The 18,946-nt window shown below is 43.5% G+C and overlaps 1 protein-coding gene across 1 annotated transcript in view; it reads right to left on the reverse strand.

Moving 5' to 3' along the window:
- The window catches only part of DOK7 (docking protein 7), a 564,177-nt gene that overhangs the window by 212,765 nt on the left and 332,466 nt on the right, over window positions 1-18,946 (reverse strand). Inside the window, exon 7 of the mRNA XM_078678539.1 lies at window positions 17,327-18,186. Within this exon, the coding sequence (XP_078534665.1) occupies window positions 17,327-18,186 (860 nt within the window). The remainder of the gene's footprint in view (window positions 1-17,326; window positions 18,187-18,946) is intronic.

Genomic DNA, 18,946 nt, shown 5'->3' on the forward strand with positions numbered 1-18,946 from the left:
TAGTCCCAACGCAGCACAACGTCCAGATTTCCGGCGTGGGGCGTCGCGGGGGGTGGGTCATCAGTAGCAAACTGTTGTGCGAATAGTTCCAAGGCAGCAGAACGATGGCACCAAGGTGATGTCCAGTAAGTTGCCGCACTGGTTTTGGTATCCTACAATGCTGCTCCGAATAACGGCGTGGGGCGCCCCGGGGGAGGCGGCGTGAACGGGCCTCTCCAGGTGGAGTGTCATCTGTTGTAGTGGGGCGCCCCTTTACCGTTTCAGTTGCCATTCCGTCCGTTTTTGGTCCACTGTGTCAAAAGCCGCAATTCAGCTGAGTTGCGCCCACTCTTGCGGTGCAGCGATAGGCGGCTGTCACAGGACTCTCAAAATGGCGGCAGGCTGTTTCCTTTTTGGGCCTGGTCCACTGAAATGGCCCTGGGACACCTTGGAAATCGGACGCTTGTCTGCTAGGTCTTGGACCCCATTCTCGAAAGCGTCCCCTCCGCCTTGAGGATTCATCAAAAGTTTTGGGGGCCCCCGACTCCTGTAGGCTTCTGGTGGGGAGCGGTTGCCATGATTGCTCGCGGAATGACCACGACGGAGCTACGAGATGGTGGTGCTCTCATGCTGACGCCAGCTTCAGTCTGAAACATCCAGAAACAAGGTGGGGCTTTCATCGTTTGGGAAAAAAAAAAGTTTTCATCCAATGAAAAGTGTTGTTTTTAGGTCATATGATCAAGCCTTCCATCATTAGGAAACCAAAAGTAAAATGAACCAATGAAAAGTTTTATAAACAAGTCACATGACCTGTTATGCGGCATAGGGTATAAAATGCGGAGAAAATACGTTGGCACGTGAGGCGGCGTCAGTAGCGGACCGATGTGCGAATAGGCCGAAGGCAATACAACGCGCCAAGATCCGGATGGCACCGAGGTGGTGTCCAGCAAGTTGCAGCACTGGTGTGGCCATCCTACAATGCTGAAAGTCGGCGTGGGGCGCCCCGTTGGCCTGTGAGTTTGCGTCAATAGCGGACCGATGTGCGAATAGGCCGAAGGCAGCACAACGCGCCAAGATCCGGATGGCACCGAGGTGGTGTCTAGTAAGTTGCCGCACTGGTGTGGCCATCCTACAATGTTGAAAGTCGGCGTGGGGCGCCCCGTTGGCCTGTGAGATGGCGGCAGTAGCGGACCGATGTGCGAATGGGGCCAAAGGCAGCGCAACAATATTTTCAGAATAGAAGACACCACAAGGCGCTGAGATGCCAAGATCCGGATGGCACCGAGGTGGTGTCTAGCAAGTTGTGGCACTGGTGTGGCCATCCTACAATGGTAAAAGTCGGCGTGGGGCGCCCTGTTGGCCTGTGAGATGGTGTCAGTAGCGGACTGATGTGCGAATGGGGCCAAAGGCAGCGCAACAATATTTTCTGACTGACACCACAAGGCGCTGAGATGCCAAGATCCGGATGGCACCGAGGTGATGTCTAGCAAGTTGCTGTACTGGTGTGGCCATCCTACAATGGTAAAAGTCGGCATGGGGCGCCCTGTTGGCCTGTGAGATGGTGTCAGTTGCGGACCGATGTGCGAATGGGGCCAAAGGCAGCGCAACAATATTTTCTGTATGGAAGATACCACTAGGCGTTGAGATGCCAAGATCCGGATGGCACCGAGGTGATGTCTAGCAAGTTGCTGTACTGGTGTGGTCATCCTACAATGCTGAAACTCGGCGTGGGGCGCCCCATTAGCCTGTGAGATGGCGTCAGTAGCGGACCGATGTGGGAATAGGCCGGAACCAACACAAGGCGCCAAGATCCGGATGTCACCGTGGTGGTTTCATAGTTGAGAGGCACTTCATCTGCAGTGGGGCGCCGAGATCCGGATGGCACCGAGGTGATGTCTAGCAAGTTGCTGTACTGGTGTGGTCATCCTACAATGCTGAAACTCGGCGTGGGGCGCCCTATTAGCCTGTGAGATGGCGTCAGTAGCGGACCGATGTGTGAATGGGGCAAAGGTAGCGCAAGAATATTTTCTGAATAGAAGACACCACAAGGCGCTGAGATGCCAAGATCCGGATGGCACCGAGGTGGTGTCTAGTAAGGTGCACTGGTGTGGTCATCCTACAATGCTGAAACTCGGCGTGGGGCGCCCCATTAGTCTGTGAGATGGCGTCAGTAGCGGACCGATGTGCGAATAGGCCGAAGGCAGCACAACGCGCCAAGATCCGGATGTCACCGTGGTGGTTTCATAGTTGAGAGGCACTTCATCTGCAGTGGGGCGCCTAGATCCGGATGGCACCGAGGTGATGTCTAGCAAGTTGCTGTACTGGTGTGGTCATCCTACAATGCTGAAACTCGGCGTGGGGCGCCCCATTAGCCTGTGAGATGGCGTCAGTAGCGGACCGATGTGCGAATAGGCCGAAGGCAGCACAACGCGCCAAGATCCGGATGTCACCGTGGTGGTTTCATAGTTGAGAGGCACTTCATCTGCAGTGGGGCGCCGAGATCCGGATGGCACCGAGGTGGTGTCTAGCAAGCTATGCAGCTGAGTTGCGTGCGCACTTGCGGCGAATAGGTCGAAGGCAGCATAACAATGTTTTCTGAATAGAAGACACCACAAGGCGTTGAGATTCGGTTACCACCGAGGTGATGTCTAGCAAGTTGCCGCACTGGTGTGGCCATCCTACAATACTGCTCCGAATAACGGCGTGGGGTGCCCGAAGGGGGGGGGGGAGGCGGCGTGAACGGGCCTTCCTAGGTGGAGGCTCGTCTGCTGTAGTGGGGCGCCCCTTTACCGTTTCAGTTGCCATTCAGCTGAGTTTCGGCTGCTCTTGATGCTACAGCGACAGGCGGCTGCAACAGGACTCTCAAAATGGCGGCCTGTTCTTTGGATTTGGGCCTGGTCCACTAAAATGGCCCTGGGACACCTTAGAACTCGGACGCTCGATTTTTTTTTCCTTTCCTGTACATGCAAAAAAAGGTAAATGCCCGGTACGTTACACGCTTCATCTGCCACGATGAACTCTCCAGAGGAACCGAAAAAAAATATAGTTATGGTAACTATACCATGCATCGTCATATGGAGAGGTGGCACCAATTAATTATAGTGCTGCATAAAAGAGAGATTTGGAGGAGAACCCCTGACCTGCTAGTACATTCATCAAAGAAGTGGCACTGACAGCATCAGAGGCAAGGGAAACGGTCCCAAATATTTAGAAGAACTTTGGAAAGATTAAAATGACATGTTTAGATTGTGGCAAATTAATTTCATGTGGACAGATGAGTGTTACTCTAATAAATACAGCATATGAACATCATCATAGTCGATGGTTGGTAGAGACATTTTGACTATATCCTGGACCTGCCCGTCCTCGCCCAAAATGGCGCCGGAATAAATGGGACTCGTAACTCCTTGTTGTGTACTGGTTGCAGAACCTTGAAATCACGAGATACGTATGCAGTTTTGAAGCACATGGCGGGCGGGGACGAGAATTGATTGAATATTTCGACATCCCTATTGATATTAAGTTCTGATGTGTTATTGATTACTGTACTATTGAAAGTTCGAATTAACGTCACTCATGGTACTTGCCCGCAAATGTATATCTAGATAATTTTATTGTAACTGGCCCTGTCGTATTTTAATTATAAAATGTACGTCCACCGATTCCGTAACTGTTAGACAACTTAGTTCTTGCAACCTAATGGCCCGCCCGTTACGTTCCTCTACAGTGTAAATGTCTACTCATCATATACGATTACAGTTTGCTCCGTGGCCGGCCCACGTGGTTATAGGCTCGTATTTGTATAAAGAAATTTTCACAATAAAGGTTTTTAAAAGAAAACATGGTAGTAGTATATACATTGGTAAAGTTTTTAATAATAGTCACTGTTTTAGAATCATTAAAAGGCAAGTGAAATAAAGCAGACCAATTACATGAAGGGTAAAAGGTATAATACGAAGGAACGCAGTAAAGATAAATGGTCAAGGGCTGTTGTGTTTTCTATTCCTGCAACATAAAGTGATCGATAAGAATCTCATATTCAGGCGTATCGGCGACTAAGACAGCAGGTCGACCCTCTTTTGCTCAACGGCTCCGTCATGGGACGAAGAAACGCTCTTTTTCTCGAAAAAAGAATATATTTTACTTGCAGGACAGTTGTAAATTTTCCGGGAAAGTACATTAGCCTGGAACATTATAACATATATTTAAGAAAAAATAATGTTCGGAAGTAATAAAAAGCGTAATTTTTAGGTCATATGACCAAGCCTTTCATCATTAGAATAAGAAAAGTAAAATGAACCAATGAAAAGTTTTATTAACAAGTCACATGACTTGTTATGCTTACGTTACGCGCTGCGCGCCCCGGATGACTTCCGGTTGCGCTAACGCGGCGCGTCATATGACGCATTACGCGACAACGCAGGTCCGGAATATAGTCAAAATGTCTCCACCAACCAGCGGTCGGAACACAACCCCTTTCAGCAGGCTAAATAGTTCTGTTAAATGACAACAGAAGGGACAGGCAACAAGAACCATCAGTCAAAGAGGGGAGGGCTAGTTCTTCTCTACCGGGTTACATTGGGGCGCTACCGGAACTGATCGAATTGGTAGTCTACAGTGTTTCTGGATGTTTCAGACTGAAGCTGGGGTTAGCATGAGAGCAGTACCATTTCGTAGCTCCGTCGTGGCCATTCCGCAACCAATCATGGCAGCCGCTCTTTATCATTATTTTGGGCGGGGTGGGTGGCGGAGCCGAGCTGTTTTGCAGCCATCATTGTGTGGAGTTCAGTTCATTTCACTAGTTTTGTATTTGTCATGAGGGGTTGTTCCTAATGTTTCTATTTTAGCGAGGTCAAAAAGAGATCCCATTAGTGGCCTACTGATTTTGCTCGATTCCTTTTCTTTTTTTTTTACACGATTTTTCGTTATCTGCAAAGACTAAACAGAGTATTGCGACTCTGTGTTTGTTTGTAAATAGAGAATGAACCAAAGAGAACCAATTCTAAAACAGTAAATACTTGGATAACAATAAATCAAATGGAGAGAGAAGCAGGCACGACGTATTACAACGGGGGCAAAGGCCTGCGTTAACTACCCTTCACTATGTGCAAAGAGAGAGTACTCCTAATAGAAATGAGGGGGGGGGCACCATTCAAAGCAGATCAGTGTGCATAAACACGAAAATGTTTTCACTTACCACGTACTTGACATTCGACAGCTTATGATATTTGCTATTAAAAAACCATTGAAATTCACTGAAAAAACCATAGGTTATAGACCATATATAGTTAGGAATTAGCATTTACAAAACCTTGAAAATTCACTGAAAAAACCATAGGTTATAGACCATATATAGTTAGGAATTAGCATTTAAAAAACCTTATTTTACTCACACAAAACCATTGAAATTCCATATATAGTTAGTTGCACTAACTATATATCGCGCACCCGCAATCCACTGCTGATGATGTCACATATTACATCATTCATGACATGGTCAGTGACATCACTGATGACATCACTGATGACATCTCAAATGACATCACTGATGACATCACTGATGACATCTCATTTGACATCAATGACCACACCACTGATGATATCATTCATGTGACAATACAATGCATCTCCTCACATTTTAATATAACCTCTGTTTCACCCAGTGTTAAATACAGAGTATAATTTTTGAAACCATTGACACACCAATACTAGTTACTACATATGTACTCACTGATTCCTACGTCTACACACACATTCACTCATTCACCCATACAATCATTCATACATACAATCACTCATCTTTACAACACTATCATATGCACTCATACACCTATACAGACACTCACACTCTGCCACTCATCCATGGAGTTACTCACACACCTAGTCAGTCCTGTAAAGAATCAATCACACTTCCATTTTCTTGTCTATACAGTTAAACATAGAGCACCTTACATTTTCAAACATATACTAACACATACTTACCTTGTTATACAATCATTGATATAAGTACACATTGATCTGCACAGAGTCACACACCTCCCAGCCAGCCACACACACACTCAGTCTCCCATACAAATACTTGGACAATCAATCAATAACCCATATAGTTACTCATATAGCTACTGATCAACACATGCAGCAGTTTACAGAACAACAGACATAATGATGCACAAATTAAGACAGTTTAGTCACTAACCCATGCACTCAGTGAGACACATTTAATCACTCACTCATACAGTCAGTCATGCACCTACTAAATCCTTCGTCCAGACACTTATACATCCACTCATTCTTCAATATGTAAGACATATTTAAACTTTACAGAAACATAAAAACACTGGATGTTGTTATCAGTGATGTCATCAGTGATGTCATTTGAGATGTCATCAGTGATGTCATCAGTGATGTCACTGACCATGTCATGAATGATGTAATATGTGACATCATCAGCAGTGGATTGCGGGTGCGCGATATATAGTTAGTGCAACTAACTATATATGGAATTTCAATGGTTTTGTGTGAGTAAAATAAGGTTTTTTAAATGCTAATTCCTAACTATATATGGTCTATAACCTATGGTTTTTTCAGTGAATATTACCTACTGGCGGTCGCCAGTAGGTATATATAGTTAGGATTTTTTCTCTATGGGATTTTTGAAAATTCTATGTCAAATAACTTTGGCGTTTGTGGACGGAATTGGCTGAAATTTTCAGGAAAATGGCACATTTTGTTTCTGAGCAGCCCCTGAAAATTGGGGGGGGGGTTCGTCCAGGGGGGGTCGAGAAAAAAGGGGGGTCCCAAAACGTGTTTTTAACATTGAGTTTTCCATAGGGCGGTTGGCCTCCTTTTTAGCCCGAACGGCTGAATGGATTTGCACGAAACTTGGCAAAATTGTAGGGACTGGTAGCCCGATGTGCCTTTTGTAGGTCTCAATATATGTGCTACAGTGGATTTTGAGAAATTAACGTTTAAAAAAAGATATATATCTGTAACAGCGGACCGGGCAGCGCTCCGGTTCGCGGACTTTTCGCGCAACGGAGCTTTGTGAAGCGAAGCTGATTGGTTCTCCGGCGTCTGTCAACATTCCAAACAGTCCGTAGCGGCCGCCATCTTGTCTCTCGGTAGGATCGAGAGACAAGAGGAGGCCAAAGCGAAGGGGCAAATGACCATAAGGGGGCATAGTAGATCCTCGCTGACCCCCTAGGTTTGATGTGGAGGTTTTAAAAGGGCCCCGCGGGGCAAAAAAAAAAAATAATAATAATAATCGAACGGCTGAATGGATTTGCACGAAACTTGGTAAAATATTAGGGACTGGTAGCCCGATGTGCCTTTGCTAGGTCTCAATATATGTGCTCCAGTGGATTTTGAGAAATTAACGTTCAAAAAAAGATATATATCTGTAACAGCGCTCCGCTTCGCGTAACGGAGGTTTGCGAAGCTGATTGGTCATTCTGTCACTGGGCTATAGTTGGGCTACATCTGGCTGATATTTGGGCTACATTTGTTTTTTTTGTCTCTGGCGGCCATCTTTGGGCTACATTGGGCTACATTGAGCTTCATTGGGCTTCATTGGGATACATTGGGCTACATTTGGGCTCCAACATATATATAGGCCAATGTAGCCCAATATATATTTTTCAAAGTTAATTTTCGTAAAAACCACTGGAGCATATATCTTGAGACATAGCAAAGGCACATCGGGCTACCAGTCCCTACAATTTTGCCAAGTTTCGTGGAAATCCATTCAGCCGTTCGAGCTAAAAGTGAGTCCAACCGCCCTATGGAAATGAAGGAAATGAATGGGTAATTTGTAATTAGCAAATAGCTCATCGCAAACTAGGAATGGTAAAGAATCGCTATTTATTCCTTAAAGTTCGCTATTTAGGAAATGCAAAAAACTTTGATGATACATATGGCGGTTCATCTCTAACAAGATAAGAAGCATAGGGATAGATTTATGATGACTGGCGCATCACCAGGGATGTGTTAGTCATTCTGTGCCGCTGTTCCGTCACCTATGGTGTGCTGCATTTACAATGCGGCGCATCATGGGGCAAAAACAGCACAGATGCGTGATGTATCTGTGCCGTAAAGGTGGCGCATTGCTGGAGTTGTATCGCAAGTGTGATGAAGCTCCAGCAAGGGTCGGGGGTGCCCCTGTCGCAGGGTTTCTGTTCTCACACAGAACTGTGGACAGAGGATTGGAACCTCGGCGAATTAGGGTGCCCCAAAACTCACCTTAGTAATCAAAAACCCCTTAGCAAGCTAGGTACAGTGTCACATTGGATATAACAAACTCTCAATGTTTAGACAATCCAGAATATGAACTTATAGTACCTCAGGATACGTGGAACTCATGAACAGTCGGTCGTTATATATTTCTTAGAAACCAGAACATGGAGTTAAGAAGAACACATGTGTATTTGAAATGTTTATTTACTAATGCCGTCTTCTCAGGCGTAGTATCTTAGATAATACAAGTACACATATTATCAGTAGCAAAATTACCAGCATAGTTACTAGTACATAAAAAGCGAATGGTGACAGTATGTTAACATGCTGTAAATGAATAAGAGTTAGCAACACTTATAAGCAGCCACGGGCCGTGGAGGGAGTTACGGTGGGGCAGGGAGGCGGGGAGGGGGAGGGGCAGGGTGGAGAGGGCTCCACCCTGCCCCTCCCCGCCTCCCTGCCCCACCGTAACTCCCTCCACGGCCCGCGGCTGCTTATATCTCACCCTCCCTAATACACATATTATATTATTTGCTAAGAAGGTCTGTTTGTGTTGGTTTAGGGCGTGCCCATACTTTAGTGTCTTAGATTTGAAGGAATCACATCAGCATACACCAGCTCTCTCTTCATGTGAACCGCATCAACTGTTGTGTATGTGTGTTCGGCAAAGCAATATAAAACCCGCCTCATGCCCAGAATTGGCAGAAGCTGCACTTATGTTATGAGTATGAAGTCGTGGAGATCAGACCTCATAACAATTCTGTATCGTGTTGTTCTTGAAACTTCAGCACTCGCTGTACAGATATAGTTTAACAAGCAAAGCAGATAGTAGAGCAATAACATATTATTCTCATGTAACCACGATGAACTACTAGGTTGAAAGCTAAAGCAACAACTAAGTGTCGTGTGCAGAAGTTGCAAAAAAGGACAAATGGCGTTTAAACCGGTAATGAGCCCATGCTAACTTAACACGGTGTGAAGATATCCAGGACCTAGATGACACCTCCCCATGATCCGGAAACGAACTGAATAAGATAATAGAAGTGCCATCTCATGAGAGCAGATTGCAACTTTATATGTGGACGGTCCGACCGCAAGGTAAAACTTTAAAAACTAGGAAAATTTAATGCTAAAGAAAAATAAAACAGCCAAGTACTTTATCGAGTCTTAAGCCAATAGGCAAGCTAAATAATAAAAACTTGACAAATAAGTCAATGAATTGTCAATGAAATGCTAGTACTCAGCATATCAAACATGAAAAAGGTCTATGACATAACTGTGTATGCAAAATAAGCTGCAACAGCCTCCAATAGGAAGTCACCGTCTTCATCCGAAAAGAGTTCAGCCATCCAATTTAAAAGCGGAAAAGAACATACGTGCTCTCCCAGCACCGGATCCTCTATCACCATCAGAGGACAGCTCGGTGGGTTTTCAAGAAAGCTCTGTTCCAAGAAAGACTGTGTTGCCGCCAGTAAATTCCAGGGACCAATTAGTCCATGCATCAATGCCACAGCCATAATCCTTTCGCCAGGACAAACCAACTCGTGAGTAATGATAGGAGTCATCAGCTGATTAAAGTCGACGTCAGGAGAAACCGGTCCGCAGAGACACAAATCAATGGCCCAATCGAAATCACAGGTCAGGCAGTGAAATACAGGCTGGACACAGGTGAAGTAGGAGAATCGAAAAGATAATCCATATGCCGTGCTTAATATCGCCAACGGCATTGTGCCATAATATTCTAGCATGCGATTGTGGAACAGTGTCAGCAGCTGCAGGGCGGGAGCTTGCACAGGAGGGACATCCATATTTAAAAATGTAAAAAAGCACAAGAGCGTCCGCTGGTAATGCAAGTAAAAATGGGAATCCACGAAGCACAGTGGAAAAAAATAGAATGAAAGAAAGCAGGGATGACTCCAAAGATTTTCTCAAATGAAGTCACGAGACCACTGGTAACAACTTTAAAAAAGTGCGCCAGGCCCTTTGTGGAGGACGCGTTAAAGATAGTCCGAACCATCTTGCTGAAATGGAAAGGAGAATCTGTATTGAAAAGGGTCTGCACCTCTGTACGGGTGTTCGCTATGTGAAGCACGAAAGTTTCACGGGCCGAACTCAAGGCCACCTCTCTCTGAGACAAAAGAGCTCTTATTCTTGCCATGCCGTTGAAATCTGCTCCCAAGGTTGGTATTTGTGGCCAGATTGAAAACTCCCTATGTTCATGTGTGGGAGGAAATAGAACATTTCTGCAGCAAATAACCCGTTCACTTACTGTTACGATAAAAGGAATACTTTTAATTAACCCAGAACAATCTTCATTATTGAGCATCAAATAACTACCATTTTCCAACAACTTGAACGTGGGGATGATAGCAGGAACTGGCGTGCCTTGCAACACGCAAGCCATATTTGGTCAGTGTTTGTTGCATGAACCGTGTAACTGTATGTGCCTACACATTAGTGAATGATCTGGCGTCTCAGTGCATTCCTCTCCATTCAGATAAACTTCTTGATCATCTTTGAAACATCTGTATGTGTATGGAAGCGACCAGACCTCATGAAGAAAAGCACTACCTAAAGGTTCATAACGACCTATTGGTATATATTTCATACAATTTGAAAACTTATATAAAGCAAAAGGCAGCGTTATTAAACCGTGGATAAGGCACGTTGCCAAAAAACCCGCAATCCTCTGCTGATGATGTCACTGAGCATGTCATGAATGATGTAATATGTGACATCATCAGCAGTGGATTACGGGTAATAGTATCTCTAGTTTACTCCCCTATAGCTGTCTTTCTTTTAACATAAGTGTCTGTTTCCTTCCCTTATACTTACTGTTCTTTTTTTTAAAAAAAATTTTTGGTTCACTTCCGGTTCGCGTACCGGCGAGCGAACTGGGAAGCGAACTACGAGAAATAGAGGTTGGCACAGTTCCAAATATTGTACCAATTTTTTAATAACGGGGAGGTAGTTCTGAAAAGAACTTTTTTTTTATTGTTTTTGTTGTTTTATATTTTTTAAATATTTTTCTGAACATTTTTTTACTTTTTTTGAATTTTTCTGAACAGTTTTATATTTTTTTGGGTTTTTCTTGCAGGGGGCAATGAAAACGATTCATTGTAAAGGGCTCAACAGGAGCAACAAAACAAAAAAAAAGTATTTATTATTTGGGGCGTTTCGTACAAACTTGCATATGATAGTCAATAGCTCTGTTGATCAGAGTGATGCTTCTTTCTCCGTAGCAAATGAATCCATTGCAATGTACGCAGACGTGTTTTACTTCATGAAATCTCGTTTGAATATTTGGCACCATCTCCCTGCCCTCTGGTCCCGTTACTTCCGGTACAACAGATCTTCTGGCCATAATAGGGAGATTATCTAGGTCGTTACGAAACTGTGCAGCACTGTAGTTGTTAGGATGCCACCTAGTCATATGGCGATGCATTGTGTAGTTTCCGAAACTGTATTTTTTGTCGGTCCCTCTGGACAGTCTATCTTGACATATAAGGCAAGTTACGTATCTTGCATTTACTTTTTTCTGACCTTTGGGAATTTTAAAAAATTGCCAAATGAAGTTTTCTTTCCGGTGAGACGTCCTGGGCTCCTCAGGCAAAAAGTGCCTCTCTTCGTGCTCGTCGTCCTGTTCCTCTTCTTCCTCTTCTTGCTGAATTATAACTTGAGCAGGTGGTCCACTCTTCCTTGGATGTGGTGGAGGTGGTGGGGAAGCACCAGCTGAAGCTACTAAAGAAGCCATTGCTCACTGGTAACAAAGGGTCTTTCTCTCACAATGATGAAAGTCAGAGTGAGGAAAGAAGGAGGGATTTTCATCATTTGGGAAAAACAATAGTTCTCAACCAATGAAAAGTGTTCATTTTAGATTATATGACCTAGTCTTACATCATTAGGAAACCAAAAGTGAAATGAACCAATGAAAAGTGTTATTACCAAGTCACATGACCTGCTGTGTTTACGTTAAGCGCTTTGCAGGGCCTCTCGGTTTGCTTCCAGAAACCTGTGCTTTGCGACTCGGTAAGCGTACCAGTTCGCTAATGTAGCACGTCATATGACGTATCACGCGACAACGCGAAACGTCATGCGGACGGGAGGCGTCACGATGTTGTTTTCTAACGCGGCAGTTGCGGTAAAGAAACGTTTACCGGCTCGCGGTCTATTTCGCGGCATCAAGGTCAGCTAACGGGAAGCTTCCCGATTCGCGAAGCGGGAACGAAGAAAAAAAAATATTTTAAAAAAAAATTATTAATAAACATATAAAATATATTTTTGGATTTAAAGAAGAATACATTTTACAGCTACAGATATTAGCTGTTAAAAAACCAATGAAATTCACTGAAAAAAACCATAGGTTATAGACCATATATAGTTAGGAATTAGCATTTACAAAACCTTGAAAATTCACTGAAAAAACCATAGGTTATAGACCATATATAGTTAGGAATTAGCATTTAGAAAACCTTATTTTACTCACACAAAACCATTGAAATTCCATATATAGTTAGTTGCACTAACTATATATCGCGCACCCGCAATCCACTGCTGATGATGTCACATATTACATCATTCATGACATGGTCAGTGACATCACTGATGACATCACTGATGACATCTCAAATGACATCACTGATGACATCACTGATGACAACATCCAGTGACTGTATGTTTCTGTAAAGTTAAAATGTGTCTTACATATTGAAGAATGAGTGGAAGTATAAGTGTCTGGACAAAGGATTTAGTAGGTGCATGACTGAATGTATGAGTGAGTGATTAAATGTGTCTCACTGAGTGCATGGGTTAGTGACTAAAGTGTCTTAATTTGTGCATCATTATGTCTGTTGTTCTGTAAACTGCTGCATGTGTTGATCAGTAGCTATATGATTAACTATATGGGTTACTGATTGATTGTCCAAGTATTTGTATGGGAGACTGAGTGTGTGTGTGGCTGGCTGGGAGGTGTGTGACTCTGTGCAGATCAATGTGTACTTGTATCAATGATTGTATAACAAGGTAAGTATGTGTTAGTATATGTTTGAAAATGTAAGGTGCTCTATGTTTAACTGTATAGACAAGAAAATGGAAGTGTGATTGATTCTTTACAGGACTGACTAGGTGTGTGAGTAACTCCATGGATGAGTGGCAGACTGTGAGTGTCTGTATAGGTGTATGAGTGCATATGATAGTGTTGTAAAGATGAGTGATTGTATGTATGAATGATTGTATGGGTGAATGAGTGAAGGTGTGTGTAGACGTAGGAATCAGTGAGTGCGTATGTAGTAACTAGTATTGGTGTGTCAATGGTTTCAAAAATTATATTCTGTATTTAACACTGGGTGAAACAGAGGTTATATTAAAATGTGAGGAGATGCATTGTATTGTCACATGAATGATATCATCAGTGATGTGGTCATTGATGTCAAATGAGATGTCATCAGTGATGTCATCAGTGATGTCATTTGAGATGTCATCAGTGATGTCATCAGTGATGTCACTGACCATGTCATGAATGATGTAATATGTGACATCATCAGCAGTGGATTGCGGGTGCGCGATATATAGTTAGTGCAACTAACTATATATGGAATTTCAATGGTTTTGTGTGAGTAAAATAAGGTTTTCTAAATGCTAATTCCTAACTATATATGGTCTATAACCTATGGTTTTTTCAGTGAATTTTCAAGGTTTTGTAAATGCTAATTCCTAACTATATATGGTCTATAACCTATGTTTTTTTCAGTGAATATATATATATATATATGTTTTCATATATAATTTTTATATATTTTATGGGGTCCCCGCGCATGGGCGGGAATATTCAGTGATTATGACTTTGATGAGGATTCCCCTGGAAGAGAAATGAAGGATTATTGGGTGCCTAAACTCTCCAGTGACTTCAGCCATTTTCAATTATATGCCAGTTCTCTTGGCACCTAAAATTTGTGTTGGACTGTTCTTGTCACATTAATCCAAGGGCCATACCTCTTGTTTGTTATCATGTTTTGCTGGATGCTTTTGTCGTTTAGTTGTCTTCTAGTTGCAGATTACATTTTGGGGTTTGAACGCTACAAACGTCTTGCACATTTGTAGAAATATTTTATCTTAAACATTTATTTCAGATGTGTTTTTGCACGTTTGAAGTTATTTTTGTGATTGTACGTTTTTATTATTCCTCACAGTGGGTGTTTTTACTATATTTTACTAAAACAAGTAATCTTCCCAGTCGTGCTCTTGTTCCACAAGAAAAAAAGCAGGATCCAGAGAGGAGAAAAGACACATCTACGCCTACCACCCTGGATTCTCTCAAACGTTCACATTTTTGACTATCCATCTAACTTTAAACCTCCAACACACTGTGGTTACTGAGAAAAGCATTTGATTTAAGGCCTCCCACTTAGTTCTTTGCTCACTGGTTTTGAACAGGGTCCACAGTGTTTGTCTCAAAGTAACTTGCAGCAATCAAATGGGCCAAAGAAGTTTTCGGTCCAAATTTACTAACTTTTCACGCATTAAAGCTCAACAACCAAGTTTGCTGTTCTGTGTTGGGCAGGAGGGAAATCAGCACAGAGCCTTTGCTACCAGAACTGGTTAACAAGACTGCCTAGCGTAACACAAATCCTTGTGTCATGCTGCAGGGGCGAGCGTGCAGTGTATAGAGCAGGATTTGTACTCGAATCACACAGTTCCAGTAAAAATTCATAGGTCCAGACAAAATCTGAAGAATCCTATACATTGGATGTGTGTTCAACACTGCAGCACGCATGCAGTGCATAATTTTCTTTGAGAAAAAATATAATTTCCCTTGTTTATGCCTGCCATGAGTAGGCATTACTTTTTGGCGTAAAGCCTAGTTTGCCTATCTAAGCAGATCTGGCTTTGTGACGAAGCCTACATGTGTTTGCACTGATACACCCACTGGCATTCACTTGATACAAATCAGCTAGAAACATTGTTATGCTGAGAAAAGGAAACCTTACTAGCACAAAACACCTTTGTACTGGATAGTAAATACCATGAGTCAGTTTGCGTTGCATTGCATCACTTTTTGTGCCCGTGAAAAGCTCAAGTGTTTTAGAACTAGTGATATCATCTCAGCCCACCAGTAAAGGAACATTCCCCAGGCCTCTGCCAAGTGAGAGAGGCAATGCTAAGCAGGATTTGGAACGCAGTTGGCGATGAGAGACTCCCAAGGGTAAAATTATAATTATCTTCATCTGATATAGGGAAGAGCAAGCCCATGAAATAAGTTGTAACTTGCTGTTAGCTAACTTTTACTAGCTGATGTCTATTCTTTCTGTTGGACAACTGGATCCACTATCAAACGGTAGCTTGTTCTTGCTCATCAAGCAGCACCGTAGTCCTGAAAGATAGTGTGGTTGGCAGCCTATACTGTTATTGGCACACAAGTAGGAGGTCCTAAGTTTTTAAGGAACTACTTCAGCATGACGGGCAGGCAGGAGGCAGTCAAAACACTGTCTATGCTTGGTTCCAGTTGGCAAGAGAAAGGTCCACGCCAGTGAAGAGAGGGTCATGAACATAGTTATGTCCTGGACCTGACAATCAAGTAATTATTTCGTTTCAGGAAGTTAGACTGATGTCCAGTTCCCAATCAGTGATGGTGCTTCTCTTAAATTCTTGGCTGGGACATCCAGAAGTGAAGCCAAGTTACAACCTTCCCCTGCACTTGCACCCAGGAATCTGGTTTGTGCCAGCTGGGCTATTCTCTGTATACATCACCCAATAATACCCTGCAAGCAGTGTGTGGGGAATGGGCACGTTGGTCAGAAGAGAGGGAGGGCTCTTTCTAAGCCATGGAGGAATCATAAAAACTTGCCAACAACAAAGGGACACAGGGAGGCCTTATTGCCCTAGACTCAATTAAATACATAATATTTCATGGGCGTTTTTGGAACCAAAATATCCAAGGAAGAAAAACCCCCTTCTTGCATTCCCAAACACAACCATGCATGTTACATATGAGGGTACAGAAAACATTAAAAAAAATCTCCACTACACAGCAACCAGGGGTTACTAATTAAAAACGTACTCTTGAATGCTGAAAGGAGGAGCATTAGTGATGCTCCTTAACTAAGCGCAGTCTACCTCTGCTTCTCCGCACACTCCGCTCACGCACAAACGCATGGAAGGTTCGGCTCCTACATACTTTTAAATCAAGGGGACAGACATTTCTGAGTGGCTGTCCCTCGCGTGGAAGAACATCCTTCCACTGGACGTGACAAAAGAAGCAAAATCAACCCCCATTCAAGAAGAAGCTGAAACCCAGTTATTCCCATTTTTAGTGATGCCTGTTTCTTCTCCAGTTCTCCCTCTTGCGAGCCCTGTGTGCGAAATAAAATAGGCATTTAAAAATAAAAAAGCCATAAAAAAGAATGTTCATACAAAAGCTAGTGTTTCCATGGAAAGAACGTGGTATGCTTTGTTGTTTCATGCCATGTTCCAGCTACAGCAATATATTGTGTAGAGAGTGTAACCTGGTGAAGTATTGCTGTCGTAGAAGAGATGTGCCTTTGAGAGGAGGCTGCTGCTAATGGCAAGTAGAACAGCAATAGAAACGATAACCTACAAATCACCCCGATGCAGATTCCCTGCATGTTTTCCAATGCAAAAGAAGCTGGATGCAAAGATGGAACATAACAAGATTGCAGAAGTTATACACGTAGATTTTTTTCTATAGAATAGTCATTAATATATTATGTCATTAACGCGCTTTTAATATGTATTATTCCATTATCAGACACGTATCAAATAAAACAGGGAACATCAGATTTCATGTATGGTCTTGATTATCGAAACAACAGGATAATCACTGAAAGTGAAGGGTTTTCAAAATCATGGTTTGCACGATTATTATATTTCGTTTTCCACACGCTGGTGTTTAAATCCAAACAATATTATGTCTAAATATAGAAGTACATTTCTGTTCTGACAATTTACATGCTGTTTATTACATTTAATCCACAAGATAGCACTACAAAACTTTTACTTATTGGCCAAAATATCACTTTAAATGATCACTTTAAAGGACAGTACTGTAACAAAATACCAGGCTCTTTTAGCATCTGCGCGACGTTAAGTATTTATTTACCTTGAGTCCACCACAGACGGGACAGGCTGCAAAGAGAGCTCTTGCACTCCCAGGTTGCGGGCTGTATATTTCACAGGGGTCAGCTGCGACTCCACTAGGTGGCGCCAGCTCACTACTTTTAGCCTCTGACACCTGACCTTGTGGTTTTACAGCTGACCACTTTGGGACAAAATCCACATATGTCTCGTCACTTGTGTCTCTGGCGCTTTGGTGCTGTGCTGAGGGCAGCAGTCGCCCACAATCCTGGCTTTGCTCAGGGGACCCTTTTGTTTGCGGGGGTGTTGCCAGTCGCCTTGCATTGGCAGTGCCCTGGGCCTGGTCCTTTGTTAATGGAGACTCTGAACTCTTGGGCTGAATGTCTCTAGCAGCTGGGTGTAATAAACTCCGGGGGGTGTCGTAATGGTGCCTGCTGAAGCTGGGAACCTGATAGTCCGAGGCCCTGGGGGTCTCGGCGTGCTGGCAAGTACATACGTTCTGATCTGCAGCCAGGTTCAGCGGCAGGCTGAGCAGGGACCCGAACTCCTCGCCGTGGCAGATGTCCAGGCTCCCTGCATAGGAAGAGAAACTTCCAGAGTACGAAGAGTGACTTCCCGTGGCGATTCCGCTGTCAGAGGAACTCTGACGACCAATTTCCTGGAGCTGCCTGGAGCGCACGGGCTTGGGCGGCTGCTTGGAGGGGCGCGTGGCTTCCGCATAGGCCTTCTCTTCCCCAAGATGGATGCCCTTGGCTGCCGCCATTCCGTGGCTTTCTAGGGACGTGCTGGCTGTAGACGGCTCGGCCCAGATTGTCAACCTGCTCCCCAGGCTGGCATCGGAGTGGCTTGTGTCGGAAGAGGAGCTTGACAAACTTCTGTCATCCCCTGGAAAAAAGAAACGGGGCAGTGTGTGTTAAATGCTCAAATACTAAGCCTGAAACATAGAAATATGGCTGGTAGAAACTCGAAATCCACAACGTGCCCTACCTGGCACAGGGTAGTAAAACAAGGAAAGTACATTTTCAGCTTGAAGGACCTGATATATTCTATAACCATCCACCCTGCCTCAAAACATAGCTGATGGTAACATAATATTTTCAGAAGCACCAAAACCAATAAAGGAAACAAACTCTCTGATCACTGATAAACTGCGCCTGAGATGTATTAAACCAAGGTTTATTAGAGATTCCAGTTACTCAAAACATTTCAGTGGTAGTCAGAGTCACACACAAAAATGTATGCTGCAAGCAATTAAGTCATAATTACAAGAATAATGTGAAAACTCATGCATTGGAATGAAAAAGGTGACAAGGCCCTCAAACGGGTGTGGCTTGAGAAGCCTTAACACAAGGCATGGCCTGTGTAATGAATACATGTAAAATAGCATCAGATCACTTGAGCACCACTGAACAATGTGCATCTCTGAGTCAGTCCTGATTTCAATGACAAGTAGACACTTCAGGGTAGACTAAACCTGTTCTTGCCGGCCTCATGATGGTGCAAGTCTTGCAAGGCAGGGGTTTGTGTGAAAATGTCAGTTAGCATTGATGAAGAAGAGGAATGTTAGGGCTAGTCAGGAGGGTCAATTAGAAGCCAGTCCAAATTTAATGTGTGCTCTCAAACTGGACTCTGACTTCCACTGAAA

The sequence above is a fragment of the Lissotriton helveticus genome, chromosome 2_2 (genome assembly GCF_964261635.1).
Source record: "Lissotriton helveticus chromosome 2_2, aLisHel1.1, whole genome shotgun sequence".
In the NCBI taxonomy this organism is placed as follows: Eukaryota; Metazoa; Chordata; class Amphibia; order Caudata; family Salamandridae; genus Lissotriton; species Lissotriton helveticus.